A 25,591-nucleotide genomic window follows, 5' to 3' on the forward strand; every position below is an offset into this window, starting at 1 on the left:
AACACTTAATGCTTTTAGAAAGAATGAGGGTCTGCAAGTTGTAACTTTTATGTTTGTAACTTGTACACTTCCCTGTGTAACGCTCTCTTGGTGGCTTCCAAACTATTTCTGGTCACGTGCACGCAGAGGAAAGGATCTTTCTGATCTGACTTGAAGGAGCGGAGAAGGGAGGGATAGAGATTGGACGGGGTGAGCACATCGGCTGCACACTGAAAAGGGACAGACCCTGGCTGCCAACTCCGCGGGAATGAACAGGTCATAAGGTGAGAACATTCTCCTTCAGTCACTTCCTGTTTGCTTGGCCCCACAAACTTTCCTGAATCACACTGAAGCTCATTAAGTAACCCAAACTCTTCCCGAGTGCTCGAGGTTTACCGCCGCGTTTTGTTTCTCGCTTGCTTAAAGTCGGCACACTGCCGAGAGGCTCCCGCTTTGTTTTTCTCTCTCTCCCTTGTCCAACAATGCAGTTGGATTTGTCGCCTTCAGGGACTGTTGTGCAGAATAGACCTCCTCTCCACTCCCCCCACCCTTCACAGAAATCAGTCGGCCGGCCCTGTTTCCAATTCTGAAAAGCTGGATATAAAACAGCAGTGTCCTCAAGGTGGGACCTTCACGAAAATTCTGTGGGAAGGGTGCTCTAGCAGGCTCAGTGCCATATTTATTTATTCATTCATGTGAATTTATGGCCAGATTTTCCTATGAGCTTGGGTTGTCAGCGTTCACCTCACTTGCAATTGCCTACAAATATTAACCAAGTTAAAGGGCGGCACGGTGGCTAGCACTGCTGCCTCACAGCGCCGTTCAATTCCCGCCTCAGGCGACTGACTGACTGTGGAGTTTGCACGTTCTCCCAGTGTCTGCGTGGGTTTCCTCCGGATGCTCCGGTTTCCTCCCACAGTCCAAAAGATGTGCAGGTTAGGTGAATTGGCCATGCTAAATTGCCCGTAGTGTTAGGTAAGAGATAAATGTAGGGGTATGGGTGGGTTGCGCTTCGGCGGGCGGTGTGGACTTGTTGGGCCGAAGGGCCTGTTTCCACACTGTAAGTAATCTAATCTAATTTAATCTAATCTAAAAGTTTCAATCATAGAATCCCGAATGTGTGGAAGCAGGCCATTTGGCCCAACGAATCCACCGACCCGCCACAGAACATCCTACTCAGATTCATTACCTTATCCTATCACTCTACATTTCCCCTGACTAATGCACCTAACCTAATTAAAAATTATACAACACCAGGTTATAGTCCAACAGGTTTATTTGGAAGCACTAGCTTTCACTAGGCAGTGCTCCAAAAGCTAGTGCTTCCAAATAAAGCTGTTGGACAATAGTCTGGTGTTGTGTGATTTTTAACTTTGTCCACCCCAGCATCTCCAAATCATCGCATCTAACCTAAACATTCCTGAGCAACTATGAGCAAATTAGCCTAGTTAATTCACCTAACCTGCACACCTTTGGATTGTGGGAGGAAACACACGCAGACACAGGGCGATTATGCAACCTTGCCACAGATAGTCATCTGAGGCTGGAATTGAACCCAAGTCCCTGGCACTATGAGGCTGCAGTGCTAACTGCTGTGCTGCAGAGATTTCCGGTTGTTGAAATATTGGAACAGGAGTAGACCATTCAGCCCTGCTCCACCATTCTAGATCCTGGCTAGAACCTCTAAGCCATTTTCCAGTGGCTATGCAAATATCCTTTGATATCATTAGTATCTAAAAATTACCAATTGCTGCCTTGAACTGAGCCAACTATTGAGTGTGCACAGCCCCCTGGGAATGAGAATTCCAGAGATTCACTGGCCTCCTCATCTCAGTCTTCAAAGGTTTTCTTTTCATTCTGAGCCAGTTCCCTCTGGTTTTAGAACCCACTTTCCCCATCTAGGGGAAACATCCGTGTTGCATGTGTCCTCTCCGGCATTCTGTCAGAACTTTGCAGATTTCAATTAGATCATCTCTCAATCTTGGAACTTCTGAAGAATGTAGGCCCAGTTTCCACAATCTCTCCTCATAGGAAAATGCTGCCATTCAGCACTACAAACCTCCGAAATATCATTGCTGTCTAATTCTAGCCTCCTGCATGTCGCTGATTTTAAGTCCTCCACCATTAGTGACTGTGGATTCAGTGCCAGGGCTTTATGCTCTGAATTCCATCCATCACTTTCTTCAGTTCTCCATCTTGCTTTCATCTTTACAGCTGCTTTGTTTTTGGTTGTCTGATTGTATATCCCCTCACATGGTTCAGGGTCAAATTCTCTTTGATAATACTCCTGTGAAATGCCTTCAGACATTTGACGGTCAATGGCACTATATTAGTGTCAAGCTGTTTTTAGTTCCGCAGCAACTCTACAGATATGCAGAAAAGTACCATGGGGCAGCGTGGTGGCTCAGCAGTTAGCACCAGTGCCAGAGACTTGGGTTCAATTCGAACCTCGGGCGACTGTATGGGGTTTGCACGTTCTCCCCACGTCTGGATGGGTTTGCTCTGGTTTCCTCCCACAATCCAAAGATGTGCAGGTCAGGTGAATTGGCCATGCTTAATTGCCCATAGTGTTCAGGGATGTGTAGGTTAGGTGCATTAGTCAGTGGTTTATTATATTAGGGTAGGGGAATGGGTTTGAGTGGGTTACTCTGGGGGGGTTGGTGTGGACTTGTTGGGTCGAAGGGCCTGTTTCCACACTGTAGGGATTCTTTTGATTCTAGATTTAGTCTCTCCAAAGGTCAGCTGGTTGGCAGTTAAGTTAGTTATCTAGGCATTGAAGATGTCTCTCCAAAATTTTCAGCTGACATGAGGAACTCTTTTATGCCTTTCCAGATCTCCTTGAAGAGGCAGTTTCCAGTTTTAGGATCTCCAGTGTTCCATTGCAGAGTCCTAATATTTAGACTAATATCTTCCAAGCATCAACCTTTAATTTCTGTTGTGGGAGCCAAGGCAATGATAAAACAATTGTTTAACAGGTTAAAGATGCTCAGTACTGACCTTATATCCAGCTGCAGAGGACATCAACTTGGTCCAGACCCCACAAAGAGTGCAGTCAGCCTGAGGTGCTCAAGGCCTCCAAAACAGCCTCTATTTTGTAAACAGGGAAGTCTTAATCATAGATCATCAGCAATGCCACAATTAGCACGCGATCATTGGGTCAATGTTGAGCACCCACGAACCAAGGCTATCGCAGGGATTTCATTCTCTGGGGTTGTGGCTGCTACGAACTCTGACATAGATTGCTGTCAGCAATATTGACAAGAAGACTCTTTATCATCGTAAAATATCAATTCTGCCAATCCTGGAATTTCTCCTGAGGTAGGATGAATGAGCTTTCAAACATGAGCGGGCAGAAAGCAATGAAGACACTTTAAAGAATTCTGACTTAGACCATTGAGGCCACAATTGGCCAGAGGGGTTAGGAGGGTCAGTAGGACTTGATGAGGGATACATTTTTGGGAGTCAATTTTGGATGAGTTGCTAATTAGAGAAAATGGAGAATGGGATGTTGAACAAGAAAGCTAGTTATCAACAATGAATCCAAATCTGCTGCCCAAAGTGTGTGTCATATGCATTGTTTGAAAGTGGACCTACATGCCATGGACTTGAATTCACAACATGTGGCAGTATTCTGGTTGGCTAACTTTCCCAGGGTATCATTGATGGAGCTCAGCAAGGTATAAGAGGCCCTTTAATTGATACAGCACCATATGTGAATAGAAAGCAACATCATGAGATCAGTGTTCAAACTGTTAGTGATCATGAGCTACACCACCTAAGTTTCAATTCATTTCCATTCCATATCTTAGAGTGTTTTCAATCTAAGGCATTCTAGTGTGCTAAAGCGAGTGAATTACATGGATCAATTAAATAAACACGCACTTCCTTGAAATAGAAAGTGGCAACATTGGTGGATCAGGTGATCAAGAAGGCATATAGCACACTTGCCTTCATCGTACGGGGTATTGAATATCAAAGTTGGCAAGTTAAGTTACAGCTGTACAAAATTTTAGTTTGGTTACATTTGGAATTTTTCATACAGTTCTGGTTGCTACACTATCAGAAGGTTGTGGATACTTTGGAGAGAGTGCCGAGAAGATTTACCAGGATGTTCCCTGGTCTGGAGGGTTTCAGTTATGAGGAGAGGTTTTCACTGGTATAACAGAGGCTGTGGGGCGACCTGACGCAGATTTACAATAGATCAGGTGTACAGTCAGAGGCTTTTTCCCAGGGCAGAAGGGTCAACTACAAGAGGGGACAGATTCAAGGGGAGAGGAAGAATGTTTAGGGGAGAAATAGAGGGAACGATTCTTCACACAGAGGGTGGTGGCTACCTGGAATTCATTGCTAGTGGAGGTGGTGGAAGGAGGCATGTTAGCTATGTTTAAGACGTATCTTAATAAACACATGAACTGGAAGTGTACAGAGGGATAGAAACCATGTATGGGCAATAAATAACAAGTCTAAATAAGGAATAGGAATTGGTACAGGCTTGGTGGGTCGAAGGACCTGTTCCTGTGCTGTACTGTATTGTATCATAGAAGGTTATGAAGTGATCTAATTAAGATTTTAAGGTGATTAAAGGATTTGATTAAGGATAGAGACAAACTATTGACTGTGATGCAAAGTCTGGAACATTGGTCATTAGCTTAAAATTTGACTTTGGGTATTGATTGATGATATCAGAAAGCATTTTGTCACACAAAGGGTAATACAATTCTGGTTCTCCTTCCCCATTGAAAAAAATGCTTTTGAAGCTTGGTCAATTGAAAATCCCTGAAATGAAATTGATGGTTCTTTGATAGGGCTATTAAGGATTGCAGAGTTAAGGCAAATAGAGTTCAGATAAAGATCACCCTTGTTCCAATTGAATGGCAGAACAGGCTTGAGGTTCTGAATGACTTATTCCTTTACCTATATTCCTAACCACATTTCAGAATCCTGCCTATACATCTGACTATTTCTAAGGGCCAAGTATGCCCATCATCAGCACTTATTGGTGGCTTTCATGCATTTTTGCAACACAACACTGAAGAAAGTGATCCTAACTCTTGTTCAAATGCAGAATTTATTTAGAATATCTTAGTTAACTCAGATTGTTCACATCCAATGCATCTCTGTCCTTCTCTCCCAGTGTTTTACACAAGTTTGCTATCTCCTGTTTTCAGACCCCCTGTTGCCACATTGATTGAGATCAGCTAACTGAATAGAGACCAATAATTAAATGTGGAAGTTTACAGACTGTTTCACTAGACTGTGTGCAGGGTGCCTGTCAATATTGTAAAGCCTGGGAAAGTCATGAACTTTGTAAATGTAAACTTTGGAGTTTTTTTCTGAAAATGTGTACAAAGCCATTGACAAGGCATGGACTTTTATAAAGACTTTATATGATTTTATATGAATTTTCTGACTGTGGGTCAAGTATCTACCTTTTCAATGTTTTTCCAGTGTTTGCAACCCTGTAACTGTTTGCTTTATTTCACAGTGTCTGTTAATTTAGTACAAGATTTCCTTCTCCATTTGACTGAACCCACCTGTAGCCATCTCCAATGAGCTGTCTTTGAGATTTCCAAACAACAGTCAAAGGCTAGATTCGCCAGTCTCTTCTCTCTTGTTTGTGTCATGTGAAAGAGATGTGCTCATATGTTGGTTTCAGTTGCTGATTTTTGTGAAGATGGAAGGCTCATTGGAGAATTAAGCATATGCTTTCTTCAGAATCAAAGAGTGGTAAACAAGGTTACACATAGGGTGTAAGTTTGCTCGCTGAGCTGTAGCTTAAAAATGTATTGCTGGAAAAGCGCAGCAGGTCAGGCAGCATCAAAGGAACAGGAGAATCGACGTTTCGGGCATAAGCCCTTCTTCGCTGAGCTGTAGGTTTGATATCCAGACGTTTCATTACCTGGCTAGGTAACATCATCAGTGGCGACCTCCAAGTGAAGGTTACACATAGCGGAACTAATACCTGGTGCAGGAGATGGTGTCTGAAATGATGCTGCATGTCTGTAGTCAAAACTCACTTGCTCTGATATTTAACAGGGAACCCACTGAAACTTTGTTGATCAACATGGATGGTACCCTGACTTAACACTCAAAAGTTAAGGTGTTTGTGAATTTTATCAATTGTTAGCCTTTATTAATTATTTTCTGATTCACTTTTATAACTTCTAACTTCATGACTCTTTTGTGTAGATGTGAAGAAACAGAAGGTAGAGAAATTCTTAAAAGTAGGCACTTGCAGCACATACATATCGTGCATAATGGATTCTGGGCATCTTGCTTCTGGTTGACAATTGGAAGAGATTTTCCACAGCATCTGCAGTCAGTTTGAAGAATTTCCTGTCAGGCTGAAGACAATCAACCAATCACAAATTCATTAGAATTCCTTTCATAATATAGGCAGAGGCATTTTGAAATATCAGTGGTCATACAGCAAGTATGGTGAGGCCGCCAAAAATGGGGGAATTACCAAACCAAATATGAAGGAGTATGAACCAGTATGTGAAGAAACCAAGACCATAAGATGCAAGAGCATAAGCAGGCCATTCAACCCATTGAATCTGCTCTACTGTTCAACTAGATCACGGCTAATTCGATCATTCTCACCCTTACCAATTAAATATCTATCTATCTCAGCCCACAAAGTATGAAAGGATCCTCTGTTATAAGGAAAGAGAAAATTTTTCATCTCTGTCACAAGTGAATTCGGGCCCTTTAATGTATCGGATTGATGTCCCAACGAGTCCACTTCTCTTCCAAAGTAAGGAAGAACCGGAGGACATCATGAAAGAGAATATATTTCCTGATACAAATACAGCTGTAACACTGAACAGAATCAATGTCATGAAGAAGAACGGCCTCACAAAAATCTCAAAAGTGGAAATGGGATTTGATGTCAAGAGCTTGTTATCTTCTATGAAAAGACAGAAAAAAAATTGAGTCACAGAGATATACTACAGTTTAAGCAGGAAGGTTAGGCAATCCCTCATAAGCGTATGTAAGATATTACTGGGGAACAAGTATTCACCCAACTATTATCCTCAGGTCCACACACCAACTGGGTTAAATCCTGTCCCTGCTTGCATTTCAGCCACTGCATTTAACATGTTTGAAGTTGCCTATGGATGCCAGCCATGTCGATGTTCATCATTATGACATGATCTTTAAGGAGTTCCTGCAGCCAGTGGGCAACTACAGAAGTGAGGCAGGGCCACTCAATTTGTACCTTTCAGCAGGCATGCTGACAGGACATCTTCTACTTTGCATTGAAAGGAGAGTAAAAAATACTAGCATTTATGATCTGCAATAGATTTGTTCTTTTCCATACCACGTTGCCAGGCATCAGTGGAGTGAACATTCTCAAAAAACATAGATTGAAAGTGACTAAGAACTATATTATCTGCAATGTAATAGCCACTAGAGAGTTTTGAACATAGCTGGTAATGCAAGCCAGCAATAGGAAGCCCACATGAAAGAAGAAGCTGCCAAGTAAAAGGAGAAAAATACGAAGTAGTTGGCGAGGGAAGTGCATTGTTCAAAAAAAGCTTCAAATCACACAGATATTACAATATACCATAGATGATAAAACAGAAGTTGCATAATGTACCAGTGACCTAACTCTGCGTGCCAAATCCAATGCAGTAAGGCACCATTTGAAGAAAAAAAGTGAAGTTTTGCAGAACCTTGAACTGCAGTTTGCACAGGAAGTGGAAAAACATACGCAGAAGTGGAAATGCATAATTTCAAAACCACTGCGATGTTGAAAAGCAGATTGCTTATATGATCAAGGAAATAAATGTAATTGTTTTTGGGGGGCTGGGCTAGTACCGTTTTTTAAAAATTTTATTTTAAAAGCCAATGGTCCCATAACCACTTTCACGGAACTCAAAATCTTTGTAAAACCTGATAGTTTTCTGAGTAACTGAGGTTATTGGTTATAGACATACAATGCTTATATAAAGTTTCAAATACAGAACAGCTTTATTCTATTGGAAAGAAAAAAGACAGTCATCAAATACTTTAATTTGGTAATGGAAATTTTATGGAATTTTATTTTATGAAAGATTTTGTGCAGGTTGCATAATATGTCCTTATATCGCTCTGTGTTACTTTTGTTTATCTTAGAAGATTTTACTACAATAAAAGCACTATATTAATGCAAATATAAATAATTCTTCTTGTTTCCATTATGACTTAACAGTGCATTCACCAACTGAGCTATCTCGAGAGCCTAGTGGAGTTTGTTGTTAGGACTGATGAAGATTCTGAAACTCCAACATTATAATTCAAGAATTAAACATTCCAATGCATTTGATAGTTGGTTAAGAATCAGTTGCGTTGTGATACTTTCAAGCTTACATATTGTCTTATTTTTCAGATACAGCTCTTCTGTCATGACATCATCAACTTATCAATAGGTCTTCAGTGACTAAGAGAGACCAGTAAGTACTTGTATGCAATGTATCATTCTGACATTAGCTGTAAGGACATCCATTTTTTCAGCTCTGTGCTCATCGCTCTTTATGTCCACAATCGTCTTCTCAGAAGATCCCAGAATTAGGAGACCATATTTTGTGTTGCTTCCCATTAATGCCTTACTGTAGATGAAAGGCAAAACATAATGTGGGTTGGAGTGCTTCTGAAGAAGCATAAAGCAATCAGGTTAGTAAGGCACTGAACTCCCTTTAATATAGTAATGAGGGCTGTCGGACTCCTATGCCTTTTTAGATTCAGAGTACCTCCTTTATATCTGATTTGGGTGGGATTCCGTCTTTCCAGTGGGAGAGTAAAGGACCAGATGGCAGAATCTCAGAATAAGGGATCACCTATTAAAAATAGAGATGAGGAGGAACTTTATTTTCTCAAAAAGCAGTGAATCTATGGAATTCTTTAGGGCAGAGGGCTGTTGAGGCTGGGTTGTTAAGTTGGAAGTAGACAGATTTTAATCAGTAAAGGAATCGAGAGTTGTAGGGAAAAGGCAGGAAAGTGGTGCAGAGGATAATCAGATCAGACATGACCTCACTGAATGTCAGAGCAGGCTTGATGGGCTGAATGGCCTACTTCTGCTCTTACATCTTAAAGGTTCAGCTTTATGCGATTCTCCGCTCTAACACTTCAGACGGTATGATGTGGAGGTGCGGGTGTTGGACTGGGGTAGACAAGATCAGAAGTCACACGACACCAGGTTATAGTCCAACAGATTTATTTGAAATCACAAACTTTTGGAATGCTGCTCCTTTGTCAGGTGAAGTCTGATGAAGTCACTTAATCTGACGAAGGAGCAGTGCTCCTTCAGCTTGTGATTTCAAACAAACCTGTTGGATTATAACTGTGACTTCTGTCTAGAGAATAGGTGAATCCTGACAGGATATTTCATCAGTGTACGTTTTGTATCAAGGTCCATTCTAAAAATATTATCAGCATATTGGATCATCCAATATGTCATTCATCTCATTTGAGCATACTCCACAACTGTCTATTACACATGCATACACAGAAAAAATATATATAATCCAGTTTATTTTTGTGCAATCGGTAACTCATTTCAAGGGCTAAAGCAGGTAGCTTAAGTGTGGCCATTTTTCAATGTGCTAGACCTACAATGTAGCCTGAAGCATGTGCATGTCAGTTTAGGAGAAGAATGGAATTGGATTCACCGACGTCAGAAACAGAGTGTAGGAAACCCTGGGTGTGGTTGAGGGTTGAAGCAGGCTGATTCTCTGAATAGTTATCCAAGTTGTTTCAGAAGCTGTTAATGTCGCCTCTCGCAATCCCTCAATTCTCAATCCATCTCCTGGCGCCTCAGCCCCTCCCAACTCACCTCCATGGCCACTTACCCAGTATATATATAGGTAGATCACAGGAGCCACATGAAGATGAACAAAAACAAACTTCGAACAATCTAATGTCCTACATTGTTAAGTAGTGGTGTTTACCTGAGTGTGTGAACATTCCCATTCAGAGAGCAGTTTGTACATCTCCTTCAAATGGGTAAGTTTTTCTAAAAGAAGGTGAACGTCTGTTAACTCATTTTTCATGGCTTATTTAAACTGTCAAAATATGAATTCATAACTCCATGCTCAGATAATCATAGATTTTGAGACTTTGCCAAGCATTCATAATGGAACAATAAGGCCTTTGGGAACTATGAATAAAAATATTCTATGGAAACCTTACAACCAATTGTTTTACTAATCCACAGCAGATGACCTATCAATCAATGCAGTCTAGCGGACTCTTTAACTCTTAGACACAGCTGCAGTCAGTGTCTTAAACTTTAAAGAACAGAGGATTTAGGTAGTGACAGTTATAAAGCTATTTTCTGCCATTCAAAAACATTTATCTCTATTCCATCAACTCAATACTCCTACGTTGTGGGTGAAGGGCCTCAGCACTAAACTTAAATAGCCCTGCTAAATTTGAAGTTAAAAATTACACAACACCAGGGTATAGTCCAACAGGTTATTTGGAAGCACTAGCTTTTGGAGTGTTGTTCCTTCATTAGGTGGTTGTAGGACACAATTTATAGCAAAATTTTACAGTGTGATGTAACTGAAATTATATATTGAAAAAGATCCAGCTTGTTTATTACATATGAAAGAACATGAAACCAACAAGCCCATTCTAAAAGATGAGAGACTTAACAAACAATCCAGGTCTTTTTCAATATATAATTTCAGTTACATCACAATGTTAACTTTGCTATAGATACTATGTCTTTCAATCTTATTCTCCATGACCAACTGATGAAGGAGCAGCGCTCCGAAAGCAAGTATATCCATATAAACCTGTTGGATTATAACCTGGTGTTGTCTGATTTTTAACTTTGTACACCCCAGTCCAACACTGGCACCTCCAAATCACTGCTAAGTTCAGGTTTTCTTCCTGTGAGTCAAGCCCTCGTCCCTACCAATAAAATTAGATTTGTCAGAAATGGGACAGGATTTCTGTATTTAGGTCCCTGCTTGTCATTTTTAAAGCTTTGCTGAGTCTTCATGACTCCACAAAAGTCCCTCCATTATCTTGAGCAACAATTTGACTGTAATAACTACTAAGTAATAGGTTCTACCTCCTACAAATAAGTGCACCATTTACGTATCCCTTTCTAACCTTGTGCCATCCTTGTCAATCATTTTTCAGTGGATTTCATTCGAGAGAGACGTTCTGAACTGGTTCAAAGAATGGGAAGACAGGTAATCGACCAGATGGTTGATAAACTTTACAGCAAAGGAGTTCTCAACACTGAAGAGAAAGATTTGATTCTGGGAACATTGCTGTCTCAGGAAAAAGCCAGGGTAATTCTTGGGTACATTGAGAACAAAGGGACAGCTGCTTGCAACCTATTTTTGGACTACCTCAAGTGCTACGACCAGTATCTCTTTGAGGACCTGAAATGGACAAGTGAGTGAGAGCATATTTTATATGAAAAATTGTTAATTTTATCGTCCCTAGTTTCAGCTCTATTTTTATGCTTATTAATTATTTAGTTTTCTTTGGAAAGTAGCATATCGGTAATGTCACTGGATGAGTAATCCCAATGTCTAAGCCAGTGCCCAAGCACAAGTTCAAACCTTGTAAGATGGGGGAAGATGGTAGTAGTCATGGTGGGCATAGTTTTGGAAATACCAGTGGAGGCAAACGAGAGAAGACGGGGAATGGGGAAAAGGAAGTGAGGGAAGGCTTGAGTGTTGACAGTGAGCAACAAAATGGTTGCAAAATCTCAAAACCTGCAGATGATACTAAGCCACGGAGAATAGTGACTTCAAAGGAACACTGACAAATTGACAGGTATCTGGCAGGTGAAATTCAATGCAGAGAAATCGGAATTAATGCATTTGGGTAGAAGAAACATGGAGAGAAAATACAGGTTCCATGGTATAACATGAGGGGAATGCAGGAGCAAAGAGACCTTGGGGTTGAAGTGCACAAATCTCTGAGGTGGTCAGGCAAATTGAGACACTTATTAAGAAGACTTGTGTGGATCCTTGGGTTTAGAAATAGAGGCACAGAGTATAAAAGCAAGAAGATCACGCTGCACCTCAACAAATCATTGGCCAGATCACATTTGGAGTGGTGTGATCTGGACACTTTATTTAAAAAAAGCATGTTAAAGCCCTGGAGAGACCGCAAAGGATATTAACTCGAATGATACCACAAATGAGGGATTTTAGATACAAGGGAGTATTGGAACAATTGGACTTTTCTCCTTGGAGCAGAGAAGATTAAGAGATGGCCTTTTTGACATGTTCAAAATTAGGAACAATTTTGACAAATTTTAGAACATCTCATCCCTGCTATTTCCTTTGTACAACTAACTGAGTCATATCCTGTATATTTGCCATAGCTTTCACAACCTTGGTTTGACTCTGAGCTGAACTTCTGACCTCACATCCCAGTGTATTACAAAACCTTCCTCCTTTCAGCTCTCTAACACATCCATGGCTACCTTTCCCACCAATCTTCAGCAGTAAAATAACCATATTCAAAGTTACAATTGGCATTTGTGATGCATCACCCATCATCTTTCTCAATGTGTCTACACCATTTGAGACAGTGGACTACTCCATCCTTCTATAATGCCTTTTATCCATTGTCCAGTGGGAAGGGACTCTCCTCACCTATTTTGACTTTTTTCCAGGGGAGCCAAGAGAATTTCCTGCACTGGCCTCTCTCCCTGTCCCAGATCTTGACAAATGAATATTCCTCCCTGTCTATTTTGCAACTCTAACTTCAGCCTTTTCCATATTACCTGTAATGCCCATCTAAAAGTTTAGAAGGAATTACTTTATACACCGGTATCCTAAATGAGTTTGGGCAAATCAGCTTCATCAGTGCAACATTTTTAGCAAACACAAGAATCATTCGCTATAAACATTGAAAGAGGCAATTTTCATTAATGTATATGGAATGTCACTGCACGTAGAAAACAAAGTCAATCTCTCCTTATTATTTTACAATATACTCAATTGCCTGCAAACAAAGTAAAACTTCAGTTAATCTTTTCCATTTTGTCTCTGAAGATGTCCAAACATACACAGAGAAGGACGTTGAAATGATTGCTGAAGATTTACGGAGACTTTATCTATCTTCAGCTTTTCAGAAGTTCCATCCCCTTGGTGAGGAAATAGACATAATTTTTGATCTGGAAACCACGTTCTCAGATGCTGTGTTCTGGAAAAAAAACATAAGCAACCGCATAACAGACCAACTACAGTTCCAGGACCTTTTGGGTGAACTGAAAGACTTAACAGTGATTGAAGGTGAAGCTGGAAAAGGCAAAACAACTGTTCTGAAGAGAATCGCATCTCTCTGGGCTTCCAGGAAACACTCCTCACTCAATGGTTTTAAATTAGTTTTCTTTATTAGCCTCAGGAGTATGCAGAAGGGACTGTATGAAAGCATCTGTGAACAGCTGCTTAGGGAACCGTATGGCCTGGATAATGCAACATTCATGAAAATCATAGAGACGCTGGAGCGAAAAGTGCTCTTTTGCTTGGATGGTTTTGATGAATTTAAGCCCCATGATTACCCCGAGACTGCTAGGCTCTTCACAAAGAATGCTCAGTACAAGCACTCCGTGGTTTTAACAACACGAACTGAGGCCCTGAGTCAGGTTCGAAGCTACGCCGATCTCCTGGTGAAAATAGGAGACCTAAGTTACAGCAGTGCACAAATGCTGATTGAAAATGTCCTTGAGGAATACTTGGCCAACAGTTTATTGATTCAACTTGAGCAATCGAGTACTATGAAGGAGATGATGAAGACTCCACTCTTTGTAGTGATCGCGTGTGCCATTCAGATGGGAGATGATGACTTCATTCCAAAGACACAAACAGCACTGTTCCAAACCTTGCACAAGCTAATGATCAATAAAAATCAATACAAAACCAGGGACTTGCCAGAAGAATATATCATTGAGAGCATAAAACATTGTGGAGACTTGGCTTTGGATGGAATCTTTAAGTCCAAGTTCGATTTTACCATAGAGGACTTGTCTTCTCAGAAAGAGGAAAGGCTGCTGTTGGCAGCAGGCCTCCTGAATAAGTATGGTGCCCAGAGACTGAAACCAGTTTACAGATTCTTTCACAAATCCTTTCAGGAGTACACTGCAGGCAGGAGGCTGCATGAACTGATAACATCAAGCTCAGCCACAGAGGTTTCCAAAGGGCAGATATATTTGCAGAAAATAAGGACGATCTCAGACATCACCTTCAAATACCAGAATCTACTTCTGTATACTTGTGGATCATCCAAAGATGCTGCTGCTGAAGTAATCAAGTACATTGTAAGTGTTAAGGACCATGGAACACTTCTGCAATTCCTTGATGACAACGAAGAGGGTGTGAATGTAGAAACCCGCATGCAAAGTTCAGAGGAAGTAGAGAGACTTAAACTCCTAAATATGAACACTCTTGTTGAGCGTGGCCTGACATTTATCTATGAAAGTCGATCTGAATCTGCCCTGGCTGCAGAGTTTGAAACTTTCCTGCAGGACAAAACACTCCATATCAATTCCCATTTTATACCAGATTACCTCTTCTACTTTTTTGAACATTTGCCAATCTGTTTAAGAGCTTTAAGTCTAATTAAACTTGAGTTTTTTGGAAACTCTGCTTCTTCAAGTGTAAATGAAATGAAGAAAACTGAGAGTGAAAATCAACTGCAGAATGTAACTCAGGCACTCATACCCGAGCCTGCTATTAAACTCTTCTATGAAACACCCTGGAATCAGTCCTTTAACACACTGCAAATCACTTTGAGAGATTTTCCAGGATTAAAACCAAGGGAGATCAAATGCATTGGTAAAATCTGTTGCTCTGCTTCATCTTTAATTTTATATATAAGCAAGAGTGCGGGAATTACAGGAAAACTTCATAAAATTCTGAGTACATGTGCACGGAATGTTCAGGATCTGGTGATTGAATCCACACCATTAACAGAGAAAGATGAACAACAAATAGTAAAGATGACTCAATTAAAAACATTGTACCTGACTGATCTCCAAACAGAGCAAAGAAATGGTAAGTCCACAGAAAGGTAATTATTGCACTGATACTAATGCATGTCTGGGTATAGATCCAAGGGTACTAGCAATTCTGCTTCCTTTAGAAGTGACTATTCTTAATGTTCCTGTTTCAGTAAAGCATTCCAATTATTGAGCATTCTTCCCTATTCCAATATCCATGTGTGAGCACCTTGCAGCAGGTATCTGATCATAAATAGGAATAGGTTTAGGATGCAGTTACAGCAAGATGTTTTTCCCCTTAATAACTTAAGAATATCCATGAACATCTAGTTTGCAAATTGCAAACTGCAAAGTTACTTTCTAGATACTGTATATGACAATGTAAATACCAGTTGGCTGAAATGTTGTAATTGATAGAATTGATTTTATTCATATGATCTTTGATATTAAGTATTAACTATTGTAGCTTATAAGCAATTTGAGTGTAAGAAAGGCATAAGATAAAGTGTCTGCACTATTGGAAATATTTCTTATATTTTTCTTCCCACTTTCTCTTTCAGGAGGATTCATTTATGGGATACATTGTTTGAAAAACATTGAAAAGCTAGTGCTAGAAAATGTGAAAATGAATGATGGTGACATTAAAACAATAGGTACTGTTTTTATAGAATTGGTTTGAATGATATATGGAATATTTTGCAGTTATCCTGCCCATTAGTTTTAGTGCTGTTTTACCAGTTCAAAACTTTATTTTTAAAATCAAATGTGATGTGTCACAATAGAATAGTCAACAATGACCCAGTTTTGCATGTGCTAGATATTACAACTGTCAGCAAATACTATAACATTCAAAATGTCTAAAGTTGGCACTCCTAGGCCATCTTGTCTGTCTCTGGAAGAGACACCATTCATGTACACAGCTGGTATCAAACTATCTCAGAATGAGCATACATGAGTGGTGTTTGTCAATAGATTATGTTTATCAGTCTATTAATTGTGGACTGAAGTCCTAACTGATGCATAAGAACAGGTTAAACCTGTGTTAGTTCTTCTCAATCAAACAGAATAATTCAAATTGTCAAATAATGTCTGCAGTTCCTTCCTACATATAACTCATTAGCGACTTAAAAGATGTTTCAACGTGATTTAATTGCACATCGTTTTCTATGGAATAGTTGTGGAGGAGAAAGTGAGGACTGCAGTCAGCTGGAGGTCAAAGTTGAGAGTGTGGTGCTGGAAAAGCACAGCAGGTCAGGCAGCATCCGAGGAGCAGGAGAATCGACATATTATGCCCAAAACGTTGATTTTCCTGCTCCTCGGATGCTGCCTGACCTGCTGTGCTTTTCCAGCACCACACTCTCAACTATGGAATAGTTGTGACAAGATTTGGTGTGTTTATTATAGAAGTTGCAACCTACAAAGCTGTAGATAGCAGCATAAAGTGGTGAAATCCTATGTGATTTGATGACATTGAGACCTACCTAACAGTAGAGCAACAGCGAAACGCAATGGATCTTTTGCTGAAGTCAGAAATCACAATGTAGATCAAACTGAAGAAAGCCAAGGCTTTCAGCCAGTTAGCTTACTGCTTTGACAGACTACATTTTCTGCTCTATCATTCTTAATATTCCATCAGTTTGAGACAGATATTGAAAAATAATAGAAGAGAGGGGCAGGAGTGGGCCAGTCTGCCCTCTTGAGTCTGCTCCATGATCATGCCCAATCATCCAACTCAATAGCCTGTTCCTGCTTTGCCCCAATATTCTTGTTCCCCTTTGCTCCAAGTGTTATGTCCGACTCCTCCCTGAGTATCAAGTATCCATTTCAAGTACTTCCACAATTCCATTCTTCAGCCTTTTGTTAGTTTCACAGGAAACAATCCCAGACTATCACAGCAGCAAGATACCAGTGATAGGGTAAAATGGGCAACATAGGGTCAGCATTGATTCAACCTACTTCTTGAACTTCCATTCTAATGCATTCCTGGCAGTGGATCTGATGTTAGCATTTTGATACTTTTGTGAAAAGTTAAAGTGATACACTTACTTGTGTCCCATGAGCATCTGATCTGTTTCAATCTATTTCTCCCATCATCAGAACCTAACTTGTATAAAATTATATTATGCTTCAGATCTGATGGAAACCGACTGAGATGTGCAGTTAAAATCATTGCCAGTCTTAACTGCTGAGCCAGGGCTGCATTTCCACAGATTCCGGTCTTAACCCATTTTTGCAAGCACCAAAGAGGCACCGACCTGAACGCAATGGGTCCTTCTTTAAAGGTGCATATTGGGCTCCAATTGCAATAATTAGGATCTGACTGCAAACTAAACTGAAGCAGCAGCAACATCATTGTAGGTGGGCAGCACAGTGGTTAGCACCGCTGCCTCACAGCGCCAGAGACCCAGGTTCAGTTCCCACCTCAGGTGACTGTGTGGAGTTTGCACATTCTCCCTGTGTCTGCGTGGGTTTCCTCCCACAATCCAAAGATGTGCAGGTTGGGTGAATTGGCCATGCTAAATTGCCCGTAGTGTTAGGTGAAGGGCTAAATGTAAGGGAATGGGTCTGGGTGGATTGCGCTTCGGCGGGTCGGTGTGGACTTGTTGGGCCGAAGGGCCTGTTTCCACACTGTAAGTAATCTAATCTAATCCTGCCACCTGCTGTTATCAGCTGTTTTCAAGGGAAAATTCAGGAAAGTCAATATGGATTATTGTTCAATTCAATTCAAGTCAGGGAATTGAAATTTTCCAGGCCGTGCAGTGCCAAGATCAGGTTGGTTGGTCATTGGCCTCAGCTCTTGTTTGATTATGTTTTCGGATAGTTTCTTTGGGTTCTGAGCAGACCTCAGGCCAGACTTCTTAGTAATGATTAAATGAAGCTTCTTGCTAAACTGTAAAAGATGCTGAAGCTCAGGAATAGTATACTGTTCTCGACCACATTGTCTTTTTCTAGTGTCAGGCAGAGAGGAAGTTGTCGAGTGGGGGAGTCGTTGTTTACTAAGGAAGTTGAATCTCTTGTCAAGAGGAAGAAGGCTTATGTTAAGATGAGATGTGAAGGCTCAGTTAGGGTGCTTGAGGGTTACAAGGTAGCCAGGAAAGACCTAAACAGAGAGCTAAGAAGAGCCAGGAGGGGACATGAGAAGTCTTTGGCAAATAGGATCAAGGAAAACCCTTAGGCGTTTTGTAGGTATATCAGGAATACAAAAACGACTAGAGTAAGATTAGGGCCAATCAAGTGCAGTAGTGGGAAGTAATGTGTGGAGATAGGGGAAGTGCTAAATGAATACCTTTCGTCAATATTCACACTAGAAAAAGAAAATGTGGTCGAGGAGAATACTGAGATACAGGCTACTAGATTAGATGGGATTGAGGTGCACAAGGAGGAGGTGTTAGCAATTCTGGAAAGTGTAAAAATAGGTAAGTCCCCTGGGACGGCTGGGATTTATCCTAGGATTCTCTGGGAAGCCAGGGAGGAGATACCAAACCTTTGGCTTTGATCTTTATGTCGTCATTGTCTACAGGAATAGTGCAGAAGGCTGGAGGATAGCAAACGTTGTCCCCTTGTTCAAGAAGGGGAGTAGAGACAACCCTGGAAATTATAGACCTGCAAGCCTTCAGTTGTGGGTAAGGTGTTGGAAAGGGTTATAAGAGATAGGATTTATAATCATCTAGAAAAGAATAAGTTGATTAGGGATAGTCAACACAGTTTTGTGAAGAGTAGGTCGTGCCTCACAAACCTTTTTGAGTACTTTGAGAAGACAACCAAACAAGTGGATGAGGGTAAAGCAGTTGATGTGGTGTATATGGATTTCAATAGGCATTTGATAAGGTTCCCTACAGTAGGCTATTGCACAAAATACAGAGGCATGGGATTGAGGGTGATTTAGCGGTTTGGATCAGAAATTGGCAAGCTGAAAGAAGACAGAGAGTGATGGTTGATGGGAAATGTTCATCCTAGAGGTCAATTACTAGTGGGGTACCGCAAGGATCTGTTTTGGGCCACTGTTGTTCGTCATTTTTACAAATGACCTAAATGAGGGCATAGAACAATGGGTTAGTAAATTTGTGGATGACACTAAGGTCGGTAAAGTTGTGGATAGTGACGAAGGATGTTGTAAGTTATAGAGAGACATAGATAAGCTGCAGAGCTGTGCTGAGAGGTGTGAAATGGAGTTTAATGCGGAAAAGTGTGAGGTGATTCACTTTGGTAGGAGTAACAGGAATGCAGAGTACTGGGCTAATGGTAAGATTCTTGGTCGTGTAGATGAGCAGAGAGATCTGTGTCCAGGTATATAGATCCTTGAAAGTTGTCACCCAAGTTGATAGGGTTGTTAAGAAGGCATACGGTGTGTTAGCTTTTATTGGTAGAATTGAGTTTCGGAACCATGAGATTATGCTGCAGCATACAAAACTCTGGTGCAGCCACATTTGTAGTATTGCACACAGTTCTGGTCACTGCATTATAGGAAGGATGTGGGAGCTTCAGAAAGGGTTCAGAGCAGATTTACTAGGATGTTGCCTGGTATGGAAGGAAGGTCTTATGAGGAAAGGCTGCGGGACTTGAGGCTGTTTTAATTAGGTTGAGAGGTGACTTAATTGAGACATATAAGATTATCAGAGGATTAGCTAGGTTGGACAGTGAGAGCCTTTTTCCTCGGATGGCGATGGCTAGCATGAGGGGACATAGCTTTAAATTGAGGGGTGATAGTTATAGGACAGATGTCAGAGGTAGTTTCTTTACTCCGAGAGTAGAGGCATGGAATGCACTGCCTGCAACAGTAGTAAATTCGCTAACTTTAAGGGCATTTAAATGGTCATTGGATAGGAATATGGACGAGAATGGTATAGTGTAGGTTAGATATTGTTCAGATTGGTTCCATAGGTCGGCGCAACATCGAGGACCAAAGGGCCTGTACTGCGCTATAATGTTCCATGTTCTATGTTTATGCAGGCTCTACCATGTCCAACATTTTGACAAGGCTCATCTACATAAGCATCACAACCGACCACTTCAGCTTCTTCCTGCTGAATTCACATGCAATGTGAGAACTGAGGCTTATAAGTTGGGCTGTTAATATTGAAAATGTTTTTTGTAGAAATAAATTGAGAAAAACGTTTAATGGGATTGTTCAATTACAGGCAGTTTTACAGTTGTCTTTTGCTTGCAAGGTGTTGTTTCTTCTTTACTTTGTATTTTCCTTTTTCTTAACACAAAACCAGCCGAAAGCCTGAAGAACTTCAGCAATATCTCAGTGTTCCATCTATCCCAGCTGACAGGACTTGGCAATGGTATCGAGCAACTTGTCACTGAATTAAGCAGTGGCATCTGCAGCCTCCATGAAATTAAACTGGCCAGCTGCTGTCTGACTGGAAGTGCCATCAGAACACTTGGTATTTATATATACTTTTAATCCTTTCATGACATGGGGCATCGCCAGCAAAGGCAGCATTTGTTGCCCATCTCTAACTGTATCAGTGAACCAGCTGGGTCTTTACAACAATCGGTAGTTGTTTCAAGGTTGCCATTACTAAGACTAACTTTCAATTCCAGATTTTATTAAATTTAAATTCCGCCAACTGCCAAGGTAATTGGTCCATTGGCATCAACACTATATCAAACTATCTGCTGTTATTGCATTTCCCAACCTATTTCTGTATTGCCCTTCAAAGAAGACTGACAAGAGGAACTCCAGAGGCTTTCACTTCAACCTCATCTTTTAATACCACCCTCCCCTCCTTAAATTGGCAACTCTGACTGGGTACAGCAGCATTCTCACTGCATGGGTCGTGACCATTCTCCAGGTGTTAACCTGCAAAGTAAAAGGCAATATTTTCTGTAGATTTACTTTGACTTAACGATAGTAGACAATGTAAATGAAATTGAGCAGAGAGCTATTTAGACAACTCCCTACAATATAAATTGTTCTTCTTTTGTGGAAGATATTCTGTTTATTGTTATTGCATTCTGTCTTTTACTTGGCAGCTCAAAACCTGCACAAGTTGGAAAAGTTGGAAGTCCTTGATCTATCAGGAAATAACCTCGAAGAGGAAGCCATTGATGCAGTCACTATACTAGGTAACCAAGATGGATTAATTTGTCACAGTTTTAATTTGGTGGCTAATTGCCTGTGATATTGATGAGTCTAAGTCAGGAATGGCCCAGATGGTCAGCTCTCCAGATAATCAATGGTTGGACATACCCTGTAAGGTACACATCCAGACTTCTCGGAGATTATGTCGCCTGATGATGTAACAATTGCCCAGGAAGTTTAAACTTCTGTTGGACAATTATACAGGGTCTCAAGTCTCCAAAGAAGTTCCAGTTCTTGAGTTGAAAGTTTTGGAAAGTTCTGATGTACTCACCTTAACAGTAAGCTAGGAAATGTTAGAAGGTTTAAAACTCCAAGTTAACTATAAAATTAGCTCTTGGACTAAACTCTCAGACTCCTCCCCCTTCTCCTTTGCCCAATTACTCACACTGATCCTTCCCATCATTCACACTGACCCTCACCAATCACTCTAACCAACACCTCCTGTCCAATTACAGACACTCAACTCTACCAGCCCACTCCTCCCAAATAGACCAACTGACCCACTACACTACCTGATACTTCCCTAATCTAGACACCCATGCATCGAAGCCAAAGACTTGACCATTCCCAAATGCCTGATCCACTTTACCCTCCCACCCATTTACTTGTCATGCTACCCTCTCACCTACCTGTCACCCTTCTCACCTGCCACCTTTCATCTTCTCCAGCCCATTTGACATAATATCTCTATACCCATCTGACATCTCATCCACTTATCCACCCAGCTACAGCTGACCCCCTTACCCACTTACGTGGCAAATGATTCCCTCATCTACCAGGCAGCTGATCCCCTTACCCACCAGGCACCCTTCCATTGTACCCACCTGCCACTCTATCCACTTAGCTATCTGGCACCGACTGGCATGCTAATGTGTTTGCCACTTGGCACCCTTCATCCTCATCCACCTGCCATACTTCCCCTTACCTACTTGCAACCTAACCCTCACCAGCTGCCACTTTACCCCTTTACTCACCTGGCACCTTAACCATTAATCCACTTTGCACCCTACCCCTAACCCACCAACCACATTACTCCCTCACCCACTTTCTCACACACACTAATTCTCTCAGTAGCTGTTAAAGTGGCTTTGAGGCCTTACTGGAATATGGCAGCTCATGCCATTAAAAAGGAGTGTTCCTTGGCCACCAACACTGATCTTGGAATCAGTGGATTCCTTGTTGCTTTCCTACAATGGAAGGATCTGGACACAGGTCAGATTAAGGAGTCTAGTTGCAAACATTACTTACAGGGAAGTGAGCAATCTTTAGTGAGATTATTGTTAGTCATATCTGTTGCAGTGGTAATCAGAAGACCTGGGCTCTTGTTGTTTAACTGAGTTTGCTTAAAGCTTTTGTTTGTTTAAAGCCCAAGCGCAGCTTCTTCATGTAGGAAGTGGTCAAAATAGACTTATCTTGAGGTCAACTGGAGACTACTTTAGAATTACAGTATTATAGACTAGTGCTACACAGGAGGAGACCATTCAGCCCATTGAACCTGTTTTGTCTCCTTTGAAGAACACTCCAGTTAGTCCCACTTTCCACTCCTTTGCCATATAAATGCGGACTGAAAGTTTTCAAGATATTTAGCTGTTTGTGAACTTCTGACTCAAACCATTGGAGAGAAACTGTGTCATGAAAGCAAGCAGGAAATCATCAAAATATTTCCTTTTTTTCTGTTTTTTTTAAAATTCAGATTATTAATACTGCATAGATTGATGTCTTGAGGTGTGATACCTGAAATATACAAGATGAATGAAATGTTTTTCTGGATAGGAGATTTGTGACATAATCGTAACTATTCTTTTCTTCCTGCAGTTGATCAGATAACAGTTGTACTGGGTTTAAAGGTGCTGATGCTGCCTTTTGGGTCCAACGTCAATACTTGTTTTGAAAAACTGGTGAACCAACTCAAAAGCCTAACCAATATGACCAAGTTAGGTCTGCAGAAATGGAATCTGAACGATAAGGACCTTTTGATACTGAGTGAGTTAAATAAGCATTACCTAAGTTCCTGTTACAAGTTTTAAAGATCTAAACTGCTGTGTGTCATGAATCAATGTCAAAAAAACCTCAAATATTGAAAGAGCTAGTACGATAATTGTTAACTAAAGTAAGTGGCGTTCCAGTGCTTTGGCAGTATGAATGGTGAAGCAATTAAAATGGGGAATTTATAAGAGGCCAAAATTGGAGAAGTGCCAATGTCTCGAAGGGTTATAGTGCTAGGAGGAGGCTGTAAAGATTGGCTGAGGCCATGATGGGATCTCAGAGCAAGGAGGAGAATTTTAAAATTGAGGCATTGCTGAACCAGAAGTCAGTGTAAGTCATTATTATCTATTTTGGTTTTAGATGACCAGTAGGTTTCTGACTTTACCTTCTACATTTTAAAATTTATTTTGCTTAGCTTCCCTGGTAACCAGTGGACATCTGGAAAACCTACAGTGCTTGGACCTTGCACAGAATTTGGTGACGACCAAAGGCTGGATAGCATTTTTTGAAGCCCTGAGAACAAACGAAACTGGCGGTCTTTACAAGTTGACATCGCTGGATTTTAGCAGCCAAGTGGAACTATATCCTGAAGCATTCATGGTGAAAGAATTCGTCCAGTGGATAGTAAAGCTACATTTTATTCATGAAGTTGTTCTGATCAATTGGATGTTTGATGAAAATGATCTGAATATGATTAAGAATGCAAAAGCAGCCCAAAAGCGAGAGTTTCAATTAAGGCTTTCAGACATATCCAAAGGCTTTGCGGGATATGGGCCAAGTGCTGGCAAATGGGACTAGATTAGGCTAGGATATCTGGTCGGCATGAACGGGTTGGACTGAAGGGTCTGTTTCCATGCTATACATCTCCATGTCTGTAAGAGATTGATGTTCAGCAAGTAGAGTTGAAGTATCCTTGAATTTTATACAAATTGTAAATCATTTCATTGAAAAAAAACTGCAATATTTTTGTAATTAAAATTTGGGTTTTATATGCAAAATAAATGATGGGGCCTTATTAGACCTTAGGAACACAGGAAAAAACATGGAAACATTTAGAAATTCAAGTATGTTGAGACATTTCATTACAACATGATTGATCTGCATTAAACTCATTATGCTTTGGTTCTTTGCCCTTAGTAGTTTGTATAAAAAAATCCCACTCTTGTAACTTCAAATGTACTGGCCTCATCAGATTTTTGAGGGACTGATTTCCTAATTACCACACCCTTTGTGTAAAGTAGTGTAGCCAAACATCAACTCTGAATGAGCCAGCTCCAATTTTAAAATTCTCCCCTTTGTTTTAGATGGTTTCTTCCCAAACAGAATTGAAATGATTTCTCTCTTTCTATACTCTCAATTCCTTCAAATTTAATCATCTGAAGTCAAGCAATTAAAATCTCTTGTTCTGAGTGAATGTGAGCAATGCTTCAAATCCACATTGTGAATGTGATGTGGTTCAGAGTTCCAACCAGTGTATATTAGTACATTGGACTTTCCTGTATGCAATATTAACAAAATATTGATCAGAGAATATCATCCCATTTTAATAGAATGGCAAAGGAAAACCGGCAAGCCATTCTTGCAAGGTTTTTGTTCCCTACAATTAGGAACTTTACAAAAGCCTTTAGGGATGATTGGAACTATTAGACACTAGAGTGTCACTGTTGGATAAGAGATGGGCCAATTTCATTGGGAGGCCTGTGTAAATAAGTGTATAGTGAGACAGATTGCCTTTATCCTGGAGCCAATTTTCACTGCCATGTAAACACTGTGATGAAATAAAAACAGTAAGTCCTGGAAATACTTACAACATCTAGTAACATCCATGCAGAGAGATGCTGCCAGAGCTGTTGAGTATTTCCAGCAGTTTTGTCATTATGATTTTAGATTTCTGACATTCACAATATTTTGTTTTTTAACAATGTGAAACAGCATCAAGGTAGGTCTTCAAAGAACTGAAGGTCAATGACTTGTTACCATAGGCAGGGGATCTCAATGATCATGATGGGAATTTGTACATCAATCCTCAAATGCAATATAGCAGGGAGTATAGAGGCAGGCAGTAGAACTGGGACTGTACAGGTGGAGTTGGAGCTGGAAATAGAAGAGGCAGTGAGCTGCTGCAGAGAGAACTGTGCATCAAAGCTTCAATGACATGAGGTACAATTATGTTTTTGAAGCAATTGCCAGTGTGCTTAAAATGGCACTGATTTTCCAAGACTCCACTTGTCTGCATAATTGTAAACATTTCTTTCTCTATCGAACCAGTGCAATCAGGCAGTTTGACAGAGTATAATTGATTCACTGCTGGCATAATGGTCAGTATGGACTGGTCAGACTGAAGGACCTGTTTCTGTGCTGTACAACACGAAAAGATAGTGCTTGGGTCTACTAAAAAGTAATAAACTACTGCAGCTTTTCTAGTAAAAATTGTATTTTTAATAAGCATTCATAATTGAATAACCTGATATTAATGAACTAAAAGTGATTTTTAAAAGGACTATACCAAACCATGTATTAGTTTAATTTATGTATGCTGGAAGGTGCTTTGTAAATTAAATGTTTTAATTTTT

General features: G+C 40.5%; 1 protein-coding gene across 3 annotated transcripts; it reads left to right on the forward strand.

The window, feature by feature from the left end:
- LOC122552706 (NLR family CARD domain-containing protein 4-like) lies at positions 1-25,591 on the forward strand. Of its 3 annotated transcripts, none has more exons than XM_043695593.1 (9): positions 9-263; positions 8,354-8,417; positions 11,116-11,376; positions 12,996-14,996; positions 15,502-15,594; positions 20,161-20,331; positions 20,924-21,016; positions 22,848-23,015; positions 23,434-25,591. In XM_043695593.1, coding segments are annotated over exons 2-9 (3,171 nt in total). In that variant the 5' UTR covers positions 9-263; positions 8,354-8,416; the 3' UTR covers positions 23,817-25,591. The 3 variants fall into 3 exon arrangements, with proteins under 3 accessions (XP_043551530.1, XP_043551528.1, XP_043551529.1); XM_043695594.1 differs by lacking the exon at positions 9-263 and adding an exon at positions 7,916-8,003; XM_043695595.1 differs by lacking the exons at positions 22,848-23,015; positions 23,434-25,591 and having other exon boundaries at positions 1-263; positions 20,161-20,948.

The sequence above is a fragment of the Chiloscyllium plagiosum genome, chromosome 9 (assembly GCF_004010195.1).
Source record: "Chiloscyllium plagiosum isolate BGI_BamShark_2017 chromosome 9, ASM401019v2, whole genome shotgun sequence".
Taxonomy (NCBI): Eukaryota; Metazoa; Chordata; class Chondrichthyes; order Orectolobiformes; family Hemiscylliidae; genus Chiloscyllium; species Chiloscyllium plagiosum.

Coding starts and splice junctions, on each gene's coding strand:
- LOC122552706 (XM_043695593.1), top strand. Junction 14,997..15,501: donor CCAAACAGAGCAAAGAAATG/GTAAGTCCACAG, acceptor TTTCTCTTTCAG/GAGGATTCATTTATGGGATA. Junction 23,016..23,433: donor TAAGGACCTTTTGATACTGA/GTGAGTTAAATA, acceptor TATTTTGCTTAG/CTTCCCTGGTAACCAGTGGA.